Genomic DNA, 22293 nt, shown 5'->3' with positions numbered 1-22293 from the left:
GGCGTGCCGAGCCAGATTAAGCGTAGTAAACGAGCCGTGTTGAAAGAGGTAAGTGCCGTATTAAATCAACGGGAAATATTGCTCTGGCCGTTCAAAACAGTTTATGACACTATAAAAGATAAAAAGGAGTGATAAAGTCTGCGCCAATCACCTATGCAACAAGCTTAAACATGTCAACCCTTCCTACCACTAAATGGTTCGATTAAAGGGTCCTTGGCACCCAGTTTTCATTCATAATTAGTGTTATGCGGGTTATTTCTTGTGCCCTCTTCTGAAATCTTTTATTCCCCATCCCTATACACAATGACATACCAACTAGCTCAACGTTCCGTTCTTCTACCTTACACAGAGTAGTATGCCTGCGATATATAGACGCCAGCAAAATGTTAAGTTTTTCTGATAAAGAGTTTCTACAAGCTGGCAAAATTCTAGCGCATTTGGTAGGCACTTTCTTTTAAATAATAAAGCATATATATATATATATATATATATATATATATATATATATATATATATATATATATATATATATATATATAAAGAAAAAGAAGTGTATACCTAAGGGTAGTTTTTCCGTGTTTTGACACAATATTAATGAGATCTAACAGACAGTAATGCCAAGGAACGTATAAGGGAAGTTTTTAGAATCCCACCTTCGCCTGTGTACATCTCTGACCATCGTCCAATTCTATTAGAACTAAAAATTCCATTTTCTTTTTCGGAGAAACCATGGCGTCTTGATGTTCGCGTCCTCCAGGACGCGCGCTCTCGCTCAAATTTGTCCCGTGCAATACGCGTGTCACTCGCTGCGTCTGATTTATTTGATTGGGATGCGCTTAAAACGCAGTGGCGCCTGCACTGCTCAGTTGAAGGGCGTTCCCTTCGTCGTCGCGTTTCTGAGGAGCTGGCCGATACTGCAGCGAAGTTACGCATCGCATTGCGCGCTGAAACGCCGTCTCCCTTGATGCGAGCTTGGCAACAGGAATTACGTGAATGCTTCCAGCGTTTGATTGCCACCTAGTCTCTGGCGGCGGCTGCATGGCGTTGTAGGCACAACCCTTGTGCCCACCCCGAGGTGCTACGCTATGCGAGGCAATTGTGTTTTTGGGAAGTCACAATCACCTGTTTTTACGACCATGCAGACACCACCTACACAGCCGCTTCCTAAGCGTGATCGATCTCGCTTTCTGGCGCATTTTGAAGAGATGTCATGTTCAGCCATGCGGACAAACTGTGATATAATACCGCCTATGCTTAGAGGTTTGCCTCGCGTTCCTCGACAAGCTGCTGATTCTCTGCACGTCCCTCCATCAGTTGAAGAGGTAAAGGCAGCACTACAATCTATGATACGGGGGACAGCCCCTGGGCCAGACGGTTTTCCAGTTGAATTTTACTTATCATTTTGGAATGAGCTTGGTACTGCATTAACCGCGGTTATCCGGCGATGTTTCGAGAATGGTGTCTTTCCATCAAGTTTTCGAGATGGACGCATTGTGCTTATTCCAAAAAGTGATGCTTCTTCTGTTAATCCTGAAGATTGGAGACTTATCACGCTTCTTAACGTTGACTATAAGATATTCGCGACAGTGATCGTTCAACGTTTGAAGGCTCTGTTGAACACCCTGGTGGGTCATTACCAGGCTTCATCTATGCCTGGACGGGAAATACACAGTTTGTCCTTTACCACCCGGGATATCATATCCTATACTCTGTCGCGATCTGCGCGTGGTCTCCTTGTGCCTTTAGATCAAGAGAAAGCAATTGACCGACTAGAGCACACATATATCTTTAAACTGGTCACAGCCCTTGGTTTTCCTGGTACTTTTGTTGAATTAATTAGACATACCTACTCTGGTATAAAAAGTACAGTAGTTCTAGATGGTTGGGAGAGTGCTGCCTTTTCTATTACACGTGTGGTCCGTCAAGGATGCCCCTTGTCTCCTGTTCTATTTGTCCTCAGCCTTGAGCCATTTTTGTGTGCTCTAGAAGCAGATTCGCATGTCTGGGGTCTTGCGCTTCCCGGCAGCAGTACAGTAAAAGTCACAGCATTTGCTGACGACATAACCCTGTACCTTTCAGATGAAGATAGTTTTTCTCATAGCCTGCGTTTATTCTTCCAGTATGAGGGCATTTCAGGTGCCACGCTAAACCTCTCTAAATCCCGGTATTTGTTCATCGGCTATCCCAACTTCACACTTAGGTCCACATCTCTTCTTCAGCCGGCTGCGTCTCTTCGCATTTTAGGAATTCTATACAACCACTACGGCATTTGTAACTCCGTTTGGTCAAATGCCCTCGATGAAGTAAAACAAGAAATTGAGAACGCCCGCGAATTCGACTTCCCGCTTCTTGAGGGGAGGTACCTTGCGCAGACTGTGTTCTGCGGTCGCATTTGGTACCTTTGTCATTTGGAACAGCCGCCTTTACGCATCGTGAGGTCATTGCAGTCTGCCTTGTATTCCTTCTTTTGGTCTGGTGGCACTGAGTTGGTTTCTCGAGCAGCGTTAGGACAGCAGCGTTCCCAGGGAGGTTTTGCTTTCCCTTCGGATTCAATACACTGCCGGCTATTGGCCCTGCGCTTGCTGTTGCGTCTCGTACAAGGAGAGGAATCCCCCGCGCGAACTCTGGCATATTATTTTCTAGGCACTCACCTTCGGTATTTATTGCCTAATGTGCGCCTTAATCAGGGCCCACAATCATTAGTACTTCCTTCGTTTTATGCAACAGCTGTCACGTTTTTTCGTCATATCCAGTCGACTTGCCCTGATTTAGATGTGTTAGACAATTATATCGTCGACACAACAGCCGCGTTGTTGCTCCCGTTAGTTCCTCCAGCATGCCGCACCCGCTCTATAGTCGTGTGTCTTCGAGCACGCTGACGGCGTCATTTCTACCTGGCCACCTCCGGAACTTCATGTGGCGGCTTGGGTGGGGCGTTCTTCCTACCCTTGACCGCCTAGAAAGGTGAAGAATGGTCTAGTCATCAACATGTCCGAACTGTTCCCTACGGGAAACAAATCAGCATGTGTTAAGGCAATATGTCCTTGCTCGTGTTTTCTGGAGGGCTGTGCATGCAGGATTTCGTGGCCTCGGAGTAAACTGCTTTGTTTCTTGTGGACGTTGTCCTCGAGGCCGCTTTGCCAGCCTTCTCATTGTTGCTGGTACCTACTGTCTCTGGCGTAACCGTTGTGAAGCTAATGCAGCAGGTCGTCGCCGCCGTGCTCTCTTCCCGATTTTGGAGCGACTGTACAAAGAAATACTATCTGTGTTGTCGGAGGAACTCTTCTTTCTGAGTGAGGAGGAATTCCTTCGACACTGGTCCTGCCATTTTGTGTTCGTCTGTGAGAGACGTGTAAGGCTTGTTTTCAGGCCTGTCTGGTATTGGTAGGTTAATCTTTGTTTAGTACTCATACAAATACCTTGTATATACTATGTAAATATCTGACATATAGATCTCTACATTTCATTTGTGTGTTCTTCGTTTACCATGTATTGTGCATATGTAGACTTTGTTTTTGTAACAATTCCTGTGTAGTTGATTAAGTTGTGTATGTTGTGTTCCGTTTACATATGTACACATATCTTTTTGTAACAACTTTTGGTGTGTCTGTGGAAGTTGTGTTCTGTCGCAATGTTCTGTTGGATTAGCTAACGTGGTTGCTTGGGCGAGTTGGTACGACATGATTCACTTAAAAAACAGCGCCAAAACCGAGGGACAAGAGAAAGAAGGAGACAGACAGCGGCACTGCCGCTGTCTGTCTCCTTCTGTCTTTTGTCTCTCGTTAATGGCGCTGTTTTTTAAGTGAATCTGTTGGATTGTAGTTGATGTTCACTGTCTGTGAGAATAAATTTCTCTAAACCAACAAATGAAAAATAAATAAGAAGAAAGAAAAGTGGGCGAAAAAAATTGCCCGCAGCTTCTCTCGGGGGAACACTGAGGAGGATGCGGAGCATATAATTGGTTAACGGGGTGTTAAAGTGCGACTTACTTGGGTCGATGGCTAAATTGGTTAACGTGGTTGTGAAATGGGGTGTTAAATTGCGACTTACTTGGGTCGATGGCTAAATTGGATAACGTGGTTGTAGGAGGGGGTGTTAAATTAGTGAACACGTACACACGTATGCGAAAGGGCGGCGCTGGTCGAAGGGACGTCGATCATTGTGTTTGTGGATTCGTTGGAATTCATTTCACCGCGACCTTGGACGTCGACGCGCCGTACAAACCAACCGACGAGCGGCAACTGAGCGAGCGAGCGCCGACCTTGAGTATATATACAGCGCGACGGCGCATGCACTGTCAGCTGTTGAATGTTCTCGAAGCGCGACGGCGCATGCGCGTCCACTGGAGAATCAGGAGAATTGTAGAATGTTCTCGAAGGGGAGAAGCGCGCGCGGCACAGATGGTGGGTGACGGTGCATGCGCGCGTCAGCTGTCGAATGTTCGAGAAGGGGGAGAAGCGCAACGGCGCATGCGCGCGCGTCAGCTGCCGATGTTCTCGAAGCGCGACGGCGCATGCGCGCGCGTCAGCTGCCGATGTTCTCGAAGCGTGACGGCGCATGCGCACTACATTATACAGCTAGCGAATGTTCGTGAAGAGGAGAAGCGCACGCGGTGTGTAGAGGGGGAAGGGTGCACAGATGGTGGAGGAGTGAAGCGCGCGCGGTGTGTAGAGGAGGAAGGGATGCACAGATGGTGGAAGAAGGAGGAGGAAGCTTGCGGACGGCGCCGCACTACAAGCCTCGAGTATTAGATGCTCCGCATCTAAAAGTGGGTGTTTCGCACTCGCAGCTTGGCTTATAGACGGCGCTGACTGACTCTTTTACTTCTAAATTCACATATAAACCCCAAAAAAAGAGGATGTGAGAAGGCCGCTGTGATAGCTCACTGGTTAGAGCATCGAACGCGTTATTCGAAGGTCGTAGGTTTGATTTCTGCTCAAGGCTGGTTTTTTTTTCACCCACTTTTCTTTCTTCTTATTTACTTTCCATTTGTTCTAATAACTTCCCTTATACGTTCCTTGGCATTACTGCCTGTTAGATCTCATATATATATATATATATATATATATATATATATATATATATATATATATATATATATATATATATATATATATATATATATATATATATATATATATATATATATATATGTGTGTGTGTGTGTGTGTGTGTGTGTGTGTGTGTGTGTGTGTGTGTGTGTGTGTGACGCTACGATGATGGTTAGAAGAAGTAGATGAAGAAGTGAGATTAGAATAACCATGGCGTATGAGCCAGGCCACGTCTCGCGTTCAGCATACCGTCACACGAGTCGACAGGATGAAGACCTCCCAGCCACTTCATCAGTGTCTCATCATCGACGCAGTTCTCCACAAGACGCCCTGACCATACATCGACTACGGAATCATCTCCTGGCCGCATACAGCGACCAGCCACCATCTTCGAACGTCTCAGCAAGACGTAGTGACCGAACGTGGACCACGAAAGTACATCCCTACACTACACCAAGACCAGCATCATGACAGCACCATCAGACGACCTTGACATACCCAAGTACACCTTATCAGCGGACGACGGACGCGTACAAGACTGGTTCAACCTTTTCGAGCTCCACGCCGCCACTGCATCCTGGTCGGAACGGGAGATAATCATCAACTTTACTGACTACATCTCAGGTGAGACATTCAAATTTTACCTCACCCACATCTTCGAGAATGATGAGTCTTGGAAAAAGATCAAAGAGGAAATGATCACCCGTTTCAAAGAATACTATGAAGACCTGTCCATACCTCATCAGGGGAAGGCTTTTCAACTCGTCCATCAGAGTTACGCGAAGTCTTGCCGCAGTAAGCCTATTTCCCAAACGAGACCTCAGAGAAAATATGCCACCATTGTACCATCATATGACTCTTCCAAAAAAACGTCACGCATTCGAACACCGACTGGTGACTTGCACGTCGCAACAGACAAGGTAAAGCCTCCGTATACCGAAAGGAATATAGACCATTTCGGCAAAAGACTAAACCTAAAGCCGGCTGTCCCAAGAACAATGAAATCGGCATTTTCAACGTGTTCAATGCACCACAACACTTCACATTTTACTGAACCACCCGAATTCTTTGATGCTTCGTGTCACACACAAGGCCCAGACGGTTTCGAGCGTGCGACGGAATTACGCGTGACGAGCTGGTGAATCCTCACAATACCAGCCCCTACCCTGACGTTCCAGACCAGGGTCGTTCGACAGACATTGTCAGCCTAACCACGCTGCAAAAACAAAAACATACGCCATCAGAACCACCTGAAGCCATGTCTGTTGTGCTCTCATCGTCAAGTGATAACACACATGTGAGTCAAAGCACTGCCGGAACTTCGAATCCACCAACGTCCGCGCATTGTCAACTGACAGAAGCATTTCCAATCAAGGATGTCTCACAACTATTTTGGGAGCTTTCTCATCAGCCTGTCACGCTGCTTTCATCGCAAGACAAGCCTAGCAGTACAGTGTCGACTACCGACAATCTACTGATCACATCACCATCTAAAGAAAAGCAGACTCATGTTCCCGAAAGAGGCCCATCTGACGAACTTTCACAACAAGACGAGCAATTTCAACAAAAGCAACTCCACGAACTCCAAGAACTGCAACGGCTACTCAAACAAGAACAACGATCAATTGAAACCTCCTCACGAGTACACTTGTGGCTGAAAGGTCATCAGAGACAACATCAATTAAAGAAGCAAAGACAAAGTCGATGCCTAAGCCATCGTCGCAGAAAGCAATGACGACAAAATTTTCTGCACCAGTTCTCAAAGCCATGTCTGCGATCCAACAAACTGAGAGAACGCCACAGAAAGTTACGAAAGAGACATGAAGCTACTACGTATACAACGGAGAAAGAAAGACATCGTCCCATCATCCTCGGCTCTCACGCGTGCCAACTAGAAGCAAAGCATCTATTGCCACGACGGTGCTGGATCCGATGCCAAAGACATCCGTCAATCCAATGCTACACAGATTTCAAGCCTTGTTCGTTCTTCACAAGACCTCAAGTCGTGTCATCATCAGTGGAGATGTGCAGGGCAGGGTTATGCTATCCAGAGCACAACAGCCAGCCTCGTCCGCCAGAGCTACCCTAGACATGACCGGACTGCTGCCTTATACTGTGAAGCTTTTGTGCGAGTTAAGAAACTCCCTCCTGAAATCGAACTACCGCGCATTTTGACATTCTTCACTTTATGCTTTTTGTTGTTTTGTTGACTGTAACTCGCGCATTCTTTCGGGGGGAGGGGGAATCATGTGACGTACGAAGGCATGGTAGAAGCAGAGAAGGAATAAGTCAGCAGAACGGAATAAACATGGCGTATGAGCCATGCCACGTCTCCCAGTCATCGTAGCGTGTTATATATATATATATATATATATATATATATATATATATATATATATATATATATATATATATATATATATATATATATATATATATAAGGCAAAGAAGTGTATACTTAAGCGCTCGTTTTTTTGTGTTTTGACACAATATTAATGAGATCTAACAGATTGTATAGAGGAAGTTATTAGACAAGTTGTAATGTAAATGTGGAAGACGAAAAGTGGGTGAAAAGGTAACTTGCCGTGAGCAGGAATCGAACCTGCACCTGCGACCTTCCAACTTGCAATATACGAGAGCGGTTTACTGGCCCACTCGCCAGCAATGACGTAACAAGGGGCTAGCTGTGCGAACAATTCCCGGCCCATTCAACTACGACCCCGTCTCCGCTTGAAGCATGACGGGCGCCGCCAATACTTGGACAAATATGCAGCGCAGAGAAGCGCACTTGCGAGTTACGAAAAGTGTTCATTGTGTACAACACTTCTTTATGCTGGTGGCTCAGACGGAGCAAGATACATTGAGGGTTGGTTGGTTGAATCGAACTTACTGCATAACGCTTGTGCCTTTATTTAACATCACTTTGCAGCATGCTGATGCGCATGATCACTTCGCCAGAGGCACAATTATGTTCGATTAGTCGTTCGACCTTCCACCTTCCGCAAGCCCCATACAAAAGTCAAACTTCGCTTGGCTCTAAATAAGCACAACCGAAAAAAAAAACGAGTTCTTACTATATTTCAAGTACCAATACGGATCAGTTCGTGCAAAAACAGAACATCAATGACTTCAGGCTTAAAAGACATTCAGTTATGATTCAATGTAGAATAACCATCATGAAACGCATAAATCAGCGTATTATTTATGAGCTTACTTTACTTATAATAGAATATCAAGCGCCTCGAAATCTTGTCATGTAAGTTTGACGCACATATGGACAGTTCTTCATAAACATCATCTGAAAGGATTAAGAAAGATATAACGGGTTTTTGGGTAACCAACTGTTTATAATTATAGAGTGAACATTTAAAAAAAGAAATAATATATATAGGAAAAATCGTGAACTTATTTATAGCGCAACACCAGAAAAACACAGGACAAGCAAGGAGCAAAAGAAAAAGAAAATATGGCGCTTCTCTTCTGTCTTTTCTTTCTCTTTTCCTCCTTCCCTGTCCCGTGTTTTTCTGGTGTTGCGCTGTAAGTTCACGATGGATCCTAACCAACTGGCCCAATTTACCGTCTTACTGCAATATATTTCTAGTACTCAGGGCTTTTTTCAATGTGTTGACTCGAACCTTCACAGCCCCGTCTTTTCTTTCTCTTTTGCTCCTTCCCTGTCCCGTGTTTTTCTGGTGTTGCACTGTAAGTAAGTTCACGATGAATCCTAAGCAACTGGCCCAACTAACCGTCTTACTGTAATATATTTCTACTACCCAGGGCTTTTTTCAATGTGTTGACTCGAACTTTCACAGCGCCGTCTTTTCTTTCTCTTTTGCTCCTTCCCTGTCCCGTGTTTTTCTGTTGTTGCGCTGTAAGTAAGTTCACGATGGATCCTAACCAACTGGCCCAACTTACCGTCTTACTGTAATATATTTCTAGTACCCAAGGCTTTTTTCAATGTGTTGACTCGAACCTTCACAGCGTCGTCTTTTCTTTCTCGTTTGCTCCTTCCCTGTCTTGTGTTTTTTTGGTGTTGAGCTGTAAATAAGTTCACGATGTATCCTAACCAACTGGCCCAACTTACCGTCTTACTGCTATAAGAAAAACATGTGGTGTTAAAGAACTTCCACAATTGTCACAGTCTGCTAGAAGGTCAACAAAAAATTATAAATGTGCTGACCGCCACCTAGATTCCGTGAAGTGCGTGAAACAGTGGATCTCTTCTAAAGTCCCATGCTGTGAAGGTGCTCCAGTAAGCAACTAGACTCCGCAGGGCCTCACCGGGAGGAATGGCACAGCACGCTGCTGTGCTCCCGTTTACAGGACCAAACCTGAGTTGCACATCAGGCCAGGGAGGCTACAAGAAATACATGAAAACTAGCGCGACTTGGTGATAAAGGACGTGGTGCTCATACACGGACACAAGAGAGAAATCAAGGCGCGACAAACATTTCTGGTGTTTTGACTTCTCTCTAGTGTGTGTCCGTGTTTGTACGGACATTGAAGTCTTTTAACACGAATACGTGCCAACGGGCTCAGCTTCATATTCTAGCCGTAAGTAGTCAAGTACGTATAGTCAAATTTCGAAATGAATTGTTTCGCTCCACTCCACTCCTCTCACTCACTCACTCACTCACTCACCAATATATACCACGAATAATGTGAGTTATGACTTTTATGAAGTGTGCAAAGTTAAAGTCAGCGAGTGAACAGGTCCCAGGTGTCAAAACCTTCACTTTGAGTGGAAATGTGTTTTCTTTTTCATATCGGTGTTAAGTGTACCTTCCGTGATGCATTGTTAGAAAAACAAAACTCGCTCTCTATCGCCTCAGGTGGAGACCCTGCAGAGGCAGCTGCGCAAACCGAGCAAGAAGTCACAACCGCGGGCCATACCCGAGTTGCCCGAAGGTCGAGAACTCGTCGAAGAACAACTCCAGGAGTTGACGCAGAAGCTGCGCCTGCTCGAAGGCAACCTGGGACAGACCGAGCGTCAGGCGCAGAAAGTGCGTCGCGAGTGGGACAAAAAGATGGAAGAGGTACGAGCTGACGCCACCAATACATCACTCCAAGAGAGATGAACGGCTTTAGAATGCTTATTTGCAACCGGTTGTTAAGTACCCTTAGATACTAAGAAACAGTGCGCACAACAGGACCCGACAGAGATTGACCAAAGGCACTTGCCGCCTCCTTTTTCCGCCCGCTTTCACCGCCTGCCACCCTGCTGCTTTGGCCGCCCCGCCTTCCACGTAAACGAGACTTAAGCGAGGCAGTCGCGCAGTGCTCCGTCTACAGCGGTCGTTGTAAATAGTCTGCGCAAAATTGTCTGCGGCGGTCCCCCACTACTCATGGTGTTCTCGCCGTAATGTAAACGGTGCACGAACAGTTTCAGCCGGTCAGCTCTGAGCAGTCAACTATACAACTGGTAGAAGTGCGTTGTCTGCCACTGCTTCTAAACGAGCTGCCCGAGCAGAGGCTCAACGCTGGCGATACCAGGATCCAGAGGTGCGAGCCACCGTAGCAGGAGCATTTGCTTCAACTTATCGCAAAAAAAAAAACACACACACCAAATTTCTAAAATGCCTGAAGAGTGCCATAATTATCGGTGAATAATTTTAAATTTTTAAGTAATTGTTGGTAAGTGTTTTTGTTTGCTTTTGGTTTTGTGTGTGTGTCATTACATCATATAACGAGCTTATTTCACACTAGCCAACGCTGCCCTTTCATTTGTGTGGCACTGGCTAACTTTAACTAACGTTAGCCGCGGCTCGTAGCATATGAGTAAGTTCTGTAGGCCGGATGCTGCTACTGTGGTAGACGAAGGAACCCTGCTACTGTGGTAGACGAAGGACGAAGGAAGACGAAGACGCGGTAGACGAAGGAACCCATCACGATTCGCCACTCTGCACTATCTACAGTATCGATCGGTTTAAAGCCCCAAACGACACCGCCCCCCCCCCCTCTTGATATCTGATGACGCACAGAAAAAGAGGGAGGTAACAGCACGGGCGCTGACTCTCAGCTTCACTCATAAAAATTGCGGCTGGTACACGAACATGCAAACAAAATTATAATAAATAATAGGCAGCACAGTGGAGTGCGCAGCTCATTCTAACATCGGACATCGCTAAAAAAAGCCCCTTTTTAGCGATGTCCACTTCGATGAATGCCTAAACGAGTTTCGTCATCATTATCAGCTTGTGTGAGCCTATCATATGTCCATGGTAGGACGAGAGCCTCTCCCAATTATCACCAACTTACACTTTCCAGGGCGAGCGGATGAATAAACGAGCTACTGTGGTGGCTATCGCCGAAGCAAGCTGCTCCGCATAAAGATCCTTGCTGTGGCAAAGCCGACTTTAACAAGCACTGTTCAGTGGCTAAGCAGATTTGCATGTGAAGGGCTCCATTTTGATCGGCGCGTCGAGCATTAATGCGGTGCTCGTTCACCATAGTGTTTTGTTAATACTAGTCATCAAAGATAAGTGGACTGAAGTTTTATTTTGGCAGTTTTGTAAGCTGTTCAGTTACTTCAAAAAGCACGTAACGGCGTCATGACAGGGGTATACAGTATATTACTAGGAAGGGCAACAGCTGAGTGACAGTACCGTCGGTGGAAATCCAAGTAAGGCACACGTTCAGGGGAACATGGAAACCTCGAGAGATGAAACACGCTTGAACACAGGGTGTCACCAGGCTGGATGTTTCGGCAAACGGGTTTGTCTTCTTCAAGGCTGTGACACCCTGCGTTCAAGAATATATACAGTGTAGCTCTTATAGCCTAGCTATGTCCATCCACAGCGAGGGTGTCATAGTATAGCCCGCGCAGAATAGACAGAGGGGGCAAGCGCATAGCGAGAGAGAAAGCATGGCATAAGCCAAGAAGAGAAGCGAGTGTAAGTCCAGTATATCAGAGTTGGGAAAGAGAGGCGAGGTTGAGTGTAGTGAAGGAGGAGAAAGAGCAAAGCGGTGGGGTGTCAATGCATGGAATGAATCAGTTGGGAGGAGGAGGGAGGTGCGTGGGAAAGGAAAGAGAAGATTACGAGGAAGGGAGAGAGGAAAACACAGGGAAGGCCGAGGACATGCATGTTCTCTCATTTCCTTTTTTTCTTTTTTAATGCTTATCAGAATGAAACAACTTGTCCCAAGAACAAGTATGTTGTCCAAATTAAGAAATATTTGGACTTATGTTGTAACCCCCCCCCCCCCCTCTGCTGTAACAGCCGAGGGCGATGCGGGGTCATTCTTGAATGTGGAAGAATAATAAAGAAGTGGCTAAGTAACCAATAAAGCTTCGCCTCAGCTCCACTGTTCATCGGTGTTTGCGATAGTTATTCCACGCCTGTAATTTTTCAGTAACGACTGCGGCACGTCCATAAACGTTATGACATTACCAGAACGGTTCAATAATTTTGTGCTATACGCCATGGATAAAAAGGGGGTGAACAATGCGCGAGACTTTCACATGTTTTATATTCTCACTTTCTTTTGCAGTTTTCTTCAGCGCGAAACATTTTCAGAGTTACATACAAACCCTGTAAAAGGGATATTTTGACAAGTCACCGAAGTATCAATGTGTCAACGTGCGTGAGCTCACAATTGTGACGCACCAAGGTGGAATAGTAATTATGATGCTCCAATATTTACTCCAAGGTTCCGGGATGAAATCCCAGTTGTTGCGGCTACAGTTTGACGGATGCGAAACATGTACCTAAATTTAGCAGCACGTCTCAGTGTAACCTAATACGGCTTAAATTCTGCGCCCAGTACCTTGAAAAACAGCAGGGTAGGGTTCTTTAAGCTACCACGATACTTTTCAAAGCTCACTTTTGTTTATCTCTATATCTTTTCATCTCTTAATCCTCTCTCACCAGCGCAGGATAGCAGAACGCACTAATGCTTCCTTCGCTATCCTGTATTTTCTTGTTCTTTTTCTTTCGCCTCTTTGAGATCCCCAGGTGACCCAAAATTTTCCAAGCACGATAGTACGGTGTTCCTCATAATCACATCGTGGTTATGGGACGCGAAACATCAGCAAATTTTATATAATAACAAATGTGTGTGATGATTGGTCCCTTTTGCAGGTGTACCAGCACCTGTTCGAGAACAGGCACCTGTCTCCGGAGGACGCCCTGCGTGAAAACTGGGCTGACTCATCATCGGCGCCCCGCATCCTGGTGTCGCGGACACAGGACGAGGGGCGCTCTGGGGGGTCGCTCAGGGTGCGCGCTGCCAAGTTCATGCCCCGCTCCAAAAAGCAGAAAGAAGAGGCAGGATGCAGCAGCAACAACGGCTCCATCATCAGGAAGTCCGCCTCGAACACATCTCGTAAGTATATGACTGAGGGTGAATAGATGACAGACAGACAGACAGACAGACAGACAGACAGACAGACAGACAGACAGACAGACAGACAGACAGACAGACAGACAGACAGACAGATAGATAGATAGATAGATAGATAGATAGATAGATAGATAGATAGATAGATAGATAGATAGATAGATAGATAGATAGATAGATAGATAGATAGATAGATAGATAGATAGATAGATAGATAGATAGATAGATAGATAGATAGATAGATAGATAGATAGATAGATAGATAGATAGATAGATAGATAGATAGATAGATAGACGGACGGACGGACGGACGGACGGATGGACGGACGGATGGATGGTCTTTCTTGGGGACCTTGGACGCAAAAACTTTGGTCTGTTTGTCCACCGTTACCGCGAACCGGGTACTCTACACAGCACCAGCCGATACCCCGAACGGCCAATCCCATCGGCAACTACCACCAATGTTGCTCAAGAATCAGCGTTTATACGTGTGCGATTGTCGACTAAAAAGCAATTATTGCGCATATCTGAGGCACCATAACAACACGTATATGTTCTGCATGTTCGCCTTTTACTAGAAAAGGCATACATAAGTAATTCTAAGGACCGTAGCGCTTATCACGATGCGCTGACCCTGCAACGCTTGCACGAAGAAGTGAGTGTTTCCAACGTTTTGCCAAGACGACACGGTGGTGGCACCTAGCCGTCGCTTTGCGTTCTATACACCTTATCACCTCTGAAACGGGCGCGCGTGCCCGTCTCAGGGCCACGCGCTCTGTTTTCTAAAAAAAAAAAAACTGCCAGATGGCACTCATGTTTCACGTGTGACGTGACTTGATGCGCTTGTTCGCCTCCGCTGCACGCTCGAGGCACTCTAACGCAGCGCCTATGGAATACCATTTGCCGATTTTCTTGCGCACAACATCAAATAAACGTTTTGTGCCCTCTCTCCACGCGCAAGACTATCGTCTTTCGACGACATTTGCAGGTTATATGCAGATACGGGACCAATTTTTTTCTTTAGTCAGTACTATCGCACTTATAGTAGTAGTCAGCGGCGTAATACCGTTTTTGCTTGTGGAAGATGTGCTACTCCGACAATGACCCGCCGCACGCTAATTTTTCTATCGGCGCTAGAAAGTTTCATGCTGTATTACTATTCGCCACCGTTCAAAGACGCTGGCACTTCCACCCTTCCTCCCGACCGCCAACAGAGATCATTGTTCTAAATTGCGCGCTATTACACATGATTCTTCGACACACAACCAAGGTCCTTGAATAACTTCAGTAAAATATTTCACCGCCGCAGTGCTACTGAAGTACGGTGTGTTATTTTTCACCCATCATTCTAACCAGTGCATTTTTGTTGTCGTGGTCACCGTGACAACACTCCGATGGGTGCCCCCTCATTAAATGATTCCAAAAGTTCACCGAGTTTGAAATTCAGTTGTAGCGTTGCAGTTGTACCGGAACCTACAGCGAACGCGTAGCCGCGACAATTTTTCGAAATGGCACCCTAATAGCGGAGGTACACACTTTAGATTATTCAAAAATGGTCGTCGCCCTGTCCCTTCTTCGCTACGCTCCCTTCATCGGCTCGCCTCTACCACTAACCGAGGTGTGTGCTCACATAACTGCGAGCAAATTCTCTTTGTAGGTGACATGATCAGGCGCCAATGGTCACGGCTTACGCCGAGGATTACCGAAAGACCCGGATAGGAAACGAGGTGGTCTTTTGGAAATCGTGGTGCCCCCGCTGCTCGGAGCACTACCACGTTTGGCATATTGTTCATCGTAGCGACATTCTGAGCCCGACTCGTGTTTAATTTTTTTGTAAGAAAATATGGAAGGTAGTTTAGGGGCCCTTTAACTTCACTATAGTTTTTATCTCTAACAAGACTCTCTAACAACGCGTGTGTTTAACGCAGTCAACAACGGCGCGGGCAAGGCCGGCGACGAATCGGACGACACGACCAAGAGTTCTGACTCCAAGGAAATGGAGGACACCCGCACCGCGTCCAAGAGCCGCCGGAGCCCGCTGCGCATCATCGGAGACTTTCTCGAGTCTCGCAAGGGCCGCTTCGGAAGCACGCACAAGAAGGTAAGGAAAAATCGGGGTAGCCTTAAGCTCCGCCTTTTAGAGTTGAATGCAATAGCGATATTCTGTTGTACTTCAAACTCTCAGGGCATGGAATATTTTTGAACTTGCCATGCGCCCACTACGTTGATTGATTATTGGTATGTGGGGTTTAACGTCCCAAAACCACCATATGATTATGAGAGACGCCGTAGTGGAGGGCTCCGGGAATTTCGACCACCTGGGGTTCCTTTACGTGCACCCAAATCTGAGCACACGGGCCTACAGCACTTCCGCCTCCATCGTAAATGCAACCGCTGCAGCCGGGATTCGAACCCGCGACCTGCGAATCAGCAGCCGAGTACCCTATAGCCACTAGACCACCGTGGCGGCACACGCGCCCACTACGTTGCCTTAAGGGTGCAGTGTGCCTTTTGTAGTGAGGGACTGTCTAAACTATGAAGTCATTATGATTAGCCCATGTTCTGACACCAAATGACATTGTATGCTTGTACCACGTATTATTACTGCAATATTTTATGTTGCATTTTGAATCATGTATACAGTACGCGTGTGTTTGTAAAACATGAAAGTTGCTTTCACTCTATTTCCAAGCAGCGGAAGTTATTTTCAGTGTATTCACAAGCAGGGGTGTGGCCGTGTTTTTTTTTAATTTGTGTGTGTGTGTGCGTGTGCGTGTGCGTGCGTGTGTGTGTGTGCGTGTGCGTGTGCGTGTGCGTGTGTGTGTGTGTGTGTGTGTGTGTGTGTGTGTGTGTGTGTGTGTGTGTGTGTGTGTGTGTGTGTGTGTGTGTGTGTGTTAGAACACTAGAAGAGATGGGGCACCCTTTTAACTCTATCGCGTTAAAAGGGTGCACCATCTCTTCTTGGCCAGTATACAAGGAAACTTGAAATCGGAAAATAAGCTTGTTTATCCTGTTCCGGCCTTCCGTTGCGATTTAGCGATCTGCCAGATCTCAATTCATGAATAGAAACCGAGGGTTCAGGCAGATAATCCTTAAATTTTGCATCTTATGTGGCAATGTGGGAATAGTCAGTCATTACGTAGCCGCTTGTGACCTAGAAAAGAAGTACATTGCCCGTAGGGCTTCTAATGAGAACGAACGCTTCGATAAACTAGTGTGGTGTTGTATCCAATCAGGAACATCTAACCATTTACACAGTTTTGAAGGTTTCGCAGGTGGCCATAGAATCAGAGGCGGGTTCACACGCCATGTAGGAATTCGTTTTGAGTGAGATCAGAACTTTTTTAAGTACGCGTGCTTACGCAGCAAGTGGCTAGGCGCTACTGTATCACGAAATTGAAGAAAGGAGGTAGTCCTTTTCCCTAATTAGAACTACCACCAGAACTATGAGAAAAAAAAACAAAGTTTGTAGACACTGACGGTGTCATCTATGGTCTCTTCCGCAAAATATTTTCCAGATTATACTTTTAACCAAACATTTTAATCCAATCGGTTTTCTTTGTGCACTAGTATCTACTTTCGGTGCGTCAGTTCGTATCTCACATCTTTTGTACCAGCTTGAGTCAGCGATTTAGTGACAGTGGGTGCGTGCTCTCTTCCTTCACCCAGTCATTCCGAGGTCGTACCGAGTCCCAGAACAAGCGGCTCAAGGCTCACCACGGCGGAGGCGGTACCGGCGCTGCCTTAGCGACTGTCGGCGCTACTGCAACGGCGGCCTCGTCAGCCGACGCCGCCTCACTGCTGTCGGCTGAGGAACAGCACATGGAGCTGCCGTACCTGCAGCTCCAGGAACAGGAGTCGCGTCTACCGTCACCAACCGTCGAGCACCCGCCACCGTCTCACGGGACCACGACGACGACAGAAGACAACGGTCACCCGGCTTGGAGGACGGGGTCCTCACCGCCTCCAGGGGAGCTGGCGTCGCCCGGAGGCTCCGACTCGAGGATTGGAGGCACCGGCGAAGCCAAGGAAGGCGACCACGCCACCTTGCTGGCAGCCGTTGTGGCCAGGAACGAAGAGCTTCCCCTGTTGCACACGGATAGTGGCAGCTGCTGTTCCGAGGACGACGCGCACAGTCTGGACAGCGGCTCGAGGCTGCTCTCTGAGGATCCCGATGGGAACGTGCGGTGCCACATTGACCCGGAGATAATGGCCGAGATTGAGGTGGGTTCGAGCCTACGATAACTTGCACTGCAGCCTGCCGAGTGCTGCATGTCCGCTCACCTTTCCCATGCTCAATATATGATTCGGATACCACAGTATTATTTTTCGACCGTTAAAGTAATACACACGCACAGAAGTGTATAGGAGCACGACCCGGGTCGCTCTTTTTACGCGCTTTTGTGAGTGCCACATAGCCGCGTGACGTTACGCCTCCGCCAACGTTTTTGTGAATGGGCCCCTTTACTGACGGAGTCACGAAACAGTGTACAGCCGGATCCACAAAGGACTCCTTTGCGTGGGACAGTTATAAAAGAAAAATTCGTTACCTGTATACACGAGGTCAATTTATAGGGCTATTTAGCGCAAAGCTGCAACGCAAGACAGAAAGCCGTACCGAGGCATACTCTCAATAAACATCATTTAGTGTGTCATACGGGCCACTCTTTACGCAGAACAGATACCAGAAGGTTATGTGTAGTGTACAGTGCGCAGAATGCTGTACACTATGCCTAATCTTCTGGTATCTGTTCTGGGATTAGAAAACAACGTTCTGGCAGCGGGACGGCTCAGTGCTCTCGCATAGTTGGGTATGAAGTACTCGAAATCGTAAAAAAAAAATTTCTATACACAAACAAATTTCTCAAAACCATTCACTAACATTTCTCAGGATGTTTCGGCAACTAAAGAGTTTCCTTTTCTATAAGTATGCATGAATTTTCTTTTAACTTCATGCTACGAACTTGTGGTTTTCAAACGTTTTAGCTTATCGCTTCCACCACCATGCGGGATTCTGCCAGGCTGATTTCCAATAATCGCGTCTTGTAGTCTGCCCGGTAATCTGGTAACGCAAACGCGTAGTTCGGTACCAGATTATGTGTGCACCATAGCTGCCACTACGTCAAGTGGGTCCAGCTATGGAAGATAAAAAGCAACTAAAATAACGCATATGTCCTCAGAGATTCCGGGAGCACCCATCACCCTCGCTAAGCATACACAACCGATTATTTGAAAACGTTTTTCGAAAAATGTACCGTATCAACACCAATACTTTGCTATCGAAGCTCTAGTACACAAACTAAGGGCAAATAGAGACGTAAGTTCGGAGCTAACAAGCTGTACCGAGTGCACGACGGCCACTCGAAAAATTCGAGGTAGACGGCAACGGCTTTCGGCCCCGCGGCCACATTTTCTAAGTGTGCATATACACAGTTCACGCCGGGTATTTCAGTAAACGCAAAGCAATTTGAGTGTAGCGGTGAGCAAGACAGACTAAAAGTCACGATCGCGTGTCCACGTGCTTGCACTTATCGAGAAGCTCGCCCTCTCAGACGCAGAGCGAATGCCCCGAAAAAGCATTGGCCCCTGGTTGGGTATGCACTCTTCGGCAACTAAGCTTTCTTTCTGAGAAAACCATGTGAACTTCATTGTGGCATGACGATAATTATAGCGCGAGAACAGAACGATGACAAAAAGACCAGAAGGACACAAAGGACACGACACGTCTTTTGTCGTCGTTCTGTTCTCGCGCTAAAACTATCGTCATGTCGCACCAACTAGCACAAGCTGGCACACTTCTAAGTTTCATTGTAGCTTTATGCTACAAACTTGCCTTTGCCAACTTCCCTTACTCGTGACTGTGCCATGGCAGAATCTCTTCTTTTTTTCTTCTTCTGTTTGCAGGCCTTCGAGCTGATGGCGCAGAGCTATCTGAAGCGTCACGGCCACGACTTCCCTTTCTGAAGACGACTGTTACTGTTGTTTATTTTTCTGCACCCTTCTTGTACATAGGCACATCTTTTCTCACCTGACATGTCTATTTATCTGTCACGTCTTTGGAATACGACGACACCACAAATAAAATTGTTATTCGCAGCTGATGCACTAAGTGTTGGCACATGCTAAGTGCGGGCTATTCATCACTTGCAGGGCGACATCACCACAGCATCTTTAGACTTCTTTCTAGTGTTATGCAGTCCCTCGCATGGCGCCTCCTTCGACCACTGCAACCGATGTCTGGCGTTGTAGCTTCGCAACGTCAGGAGTTTTAGGATTTGCACAACTTATCGATAAGTAGCAGCCGAGGTAACATGGACTTCTACATCTCCACAGCAAAACAGTTAGAATAGAAGAGAACATGTAGAAAACTCTATTTCAACTGAGCCCATTGTTTTAGACAGCGTATTTATACCTCTTGCACAAAAATATTTCAATGAATCCTCCATGTTTCTCCTTTTATAATTGAATTTCTTATCTCCTGTACATCGCGTTCATATGGTTCAGAAATGCTCGCACTCTGTATGAACGGGCGCTTTGCCCAGCCCACTACCACCATGCAAACTTTTGTTTTAGGCTGATTTCTCTTTAGCGATTTCGCGTGGGATGCACAAATTTATCTCTATAAAACTGCTTACTGTTATAAATTATCATGAGATTATTATATTTGCAAACACAAAAATCATAATGCTCCCAATAATGTAATAATACTTCGATTTATACAGCTTTCTTATGTAGTCGGTGCATATAATTTCGTCCATGGCGGCTTTCTAGCTTGCGATAAGTTTCCCCGCAAAGTACCGCTGTTCGATCGGGTTTGGTGGCGTACTGCCAAGGATGCGTGCGTGCGACTGCGATGGTTCGGCTGTCCTATGTTCTATTATGAATTTGGTGGGTCTTACGGAAATGGTAGTGAACCTTCTTGGCGTAATATCGCTGTACAGCCGCGCACACGTCTGTGTAGAGCACGTGCGCAGCCGGCCTTAGTGTGTGGGGCGGCACCTTGCGGCAGTTGCGGGCTCTGGCATGGAGTGCTCGGGAGCACACGGCCTAATGTGCGCTCAACTCAGCCTTCTATAATGATGGAGCATCACGCGTGGAACAGCACGAGCGACATCTGCAGTCGCAAATACGCCACATCTGAGCATGCGCTGCCAATGATGCACCTGCCCTGCTGTTTCCACACTTCTTTATCTCCGCGGCCGCGATGGCTGCTTGGGCCGTCGAAGCGCTGTCAACATTACAAAATCGAAATAGAGCAACAACAAAGAAATATTCTCGCTTCGTGGTATCATATCACAGCAATAACAGTTTTACTTCGTCTTTCTTTCTTGTTTTTTTTTCGCGAAATCGCTCGGAGTGGTTTCAACGGCCAAAGCGGTGGTTGCATCCGCGGCGATAAACAGGGATCAGTATTGCGAGAGAGGCACATCACTGGCGCCGCGCATGCTCAGATGTGGCGTATTTGCAACTGCAGATGTCGCTTAGAAGTGCGGAAGCTTGGGCTAGTTGGTATGGCATGACGATAGTTGTAGCGCGAGAACAAAACGACGACACAGTGACAAGAAGGACACGAGCGCTAGTGTCTTTAGCGCTCGTGTTCTTCGTGTCCTTCTTGTCTCTATGTCGTCGTTTTGTTCTCGCGCTACAACTATCGTCATGCAGATGTCGCCCGTGCTGTTTCGCGCACGATGCTCCATTGATGTAGATAGCCGAGTTGAGCACTGTACATGCTGACATGCTTTTCAGATAGTGATAACGTTGAAAGGAGCGCCTGTTTAGCCGAAAAAAAAAACATGCTCTCTTGGGGTGCTTTCGGCATCTCTATCCCAAAAGATGACGTGTTTCGACTGACAGCGCGTGTCTAGGCGCGGGCTCATAGTCATTTTTTTAAGCGCATCTGCTTGCCACGCAGAATACGTTGGGATTGGTTCCCGGCTGAACTAAAGTTTTTTTTTTTAATATGAGTTTTTACACTCTGTCGTGTTCTTCTCTCTCTGTCCCTTTCGGCAGAGCGTACTCTCCGCTAACGATGTCAACCATGATTTTTCTCTCGATCCTAGCGACGCCGACACCGACACCAGAATTTCTCTGACACGAGTTCTTTCGCGCCATCGCGTTAAAGTGCACTCAGAATAAATGGTATTGCAATTAATGAAAGTTCCATTAATGAAAAATGTAAGGTTTCTTGGGTACAGACTTACCTTTTTTGGTCAGAGATTCACCCGGAATAAATTTTATTACAATCGGTAAAAACTTTGAGAAATGAAAAAATACCACTTTTTCTAACGCTTTATATGGTTATATTTCTGGTTATCAATGCGCCCAGTATAAATTCTATGAGAATAGTAAGACATTTCAAAAATTCAAAAATAGAAGATTTTCAAAGGCTTCCTTTTTTATCAAAAATTTGCCCGGAACAAAATTTGGCGTGTTCGCTGTATATTTTCTGAAATTTATATCTGAATGGGATTTTTGCATATCATTTGTAAATCTAATCCGCATGTCTGCTCACATTTCAATATGCTGGTTAAGTCAGCGAAGATCTGATCTTTCTTTTGCGCAAAAAGTAAATATTCCGGGCCTTGGGGAGAAACCTCGAAAAAGGGGAGTAAAAGTTCGTCCTTTCGCACGTACACCTAAAGGAGAATAATGACTGTGGCAGCTTATCTACTCCCCTAAAAGAGCAACGTTGACACCCCTCTCCTCCTTCGTAGATTGCAGGCAGTTGAGGAAGAGTCGAACCGCAGACCTTTTGCTCCCTAGTGGAACGCCTTACATACCTCAGCCGCGAGCACATACATGTCCTTGTGTGCAAGCAGTGAGCTACTTACGCACATACATTAAGATTGAGGGCCTACCGTATCTCTGAATATGCTTCACTGATTTTGCATCACTGAGGCTT

At 46.3% G+C, this 22293-nt stretch overlaps 1 protein-coding gene across 3 annotated transcripts in view; it reads left to right on the top strand.

Annotated features, from left to right (window-relative positions):
- LOC119181245 (uncharacterized) overlaps positions 1 to 19517 on the top strand; it is a 187376-nt gene extending 167859 nt beyond the window's left edge. For all 3 annotated transcript variants that reach the window (XM_075888993.1, XM_075888992.1, XM_075888994.1), the window contains 5 exons: positions 9884 to 10087; positions 13133 to 13376; positions 15320 to 15492; positions 17061 to 17615; positions 19296 to 19517. In XM_075888993.1, the coding sequence (XP_075745108.1) occupies positions 9884 to 10087; positions 13133 to 13376; positions 15320 to 15492; positions 17061 to 17615; positions 19296 to 19355 (1236 nt within the window). In that variant the 3' untranslated portion in view covers positions 19356 to 19517. The remainder of the gene's footprint in view (positions 1 to 9883; positions 10088 to 13132; positions 13377 to 15319; positions 15493 to 17060; positions 17616 to 19295) is intronic.
- Positions 19518 to 22293: the final 2776 nt, after the last annotated feature.

Source organism: Rhipicephalus microplus, chromosome 3 (assembly GCF_043290135.1).
Source record: "Rhipicephalus microplus isolate Deutch F79 chromosome 3, USDA_Rmic, whole genome shotgun sequence".
NCBI classification, from domain to species: domain Eukaryota; kingdom Metazoa; phylum Arthropoda; class Arachnida; order Ixodida; family Ixodidae; genus Rhipicephalus; species Rhipicephalus microplus.
Note: the sequence above shows the minus strand (reverse complement) of the source record. Positions and strands in the feature narration are given on the sequence as shown.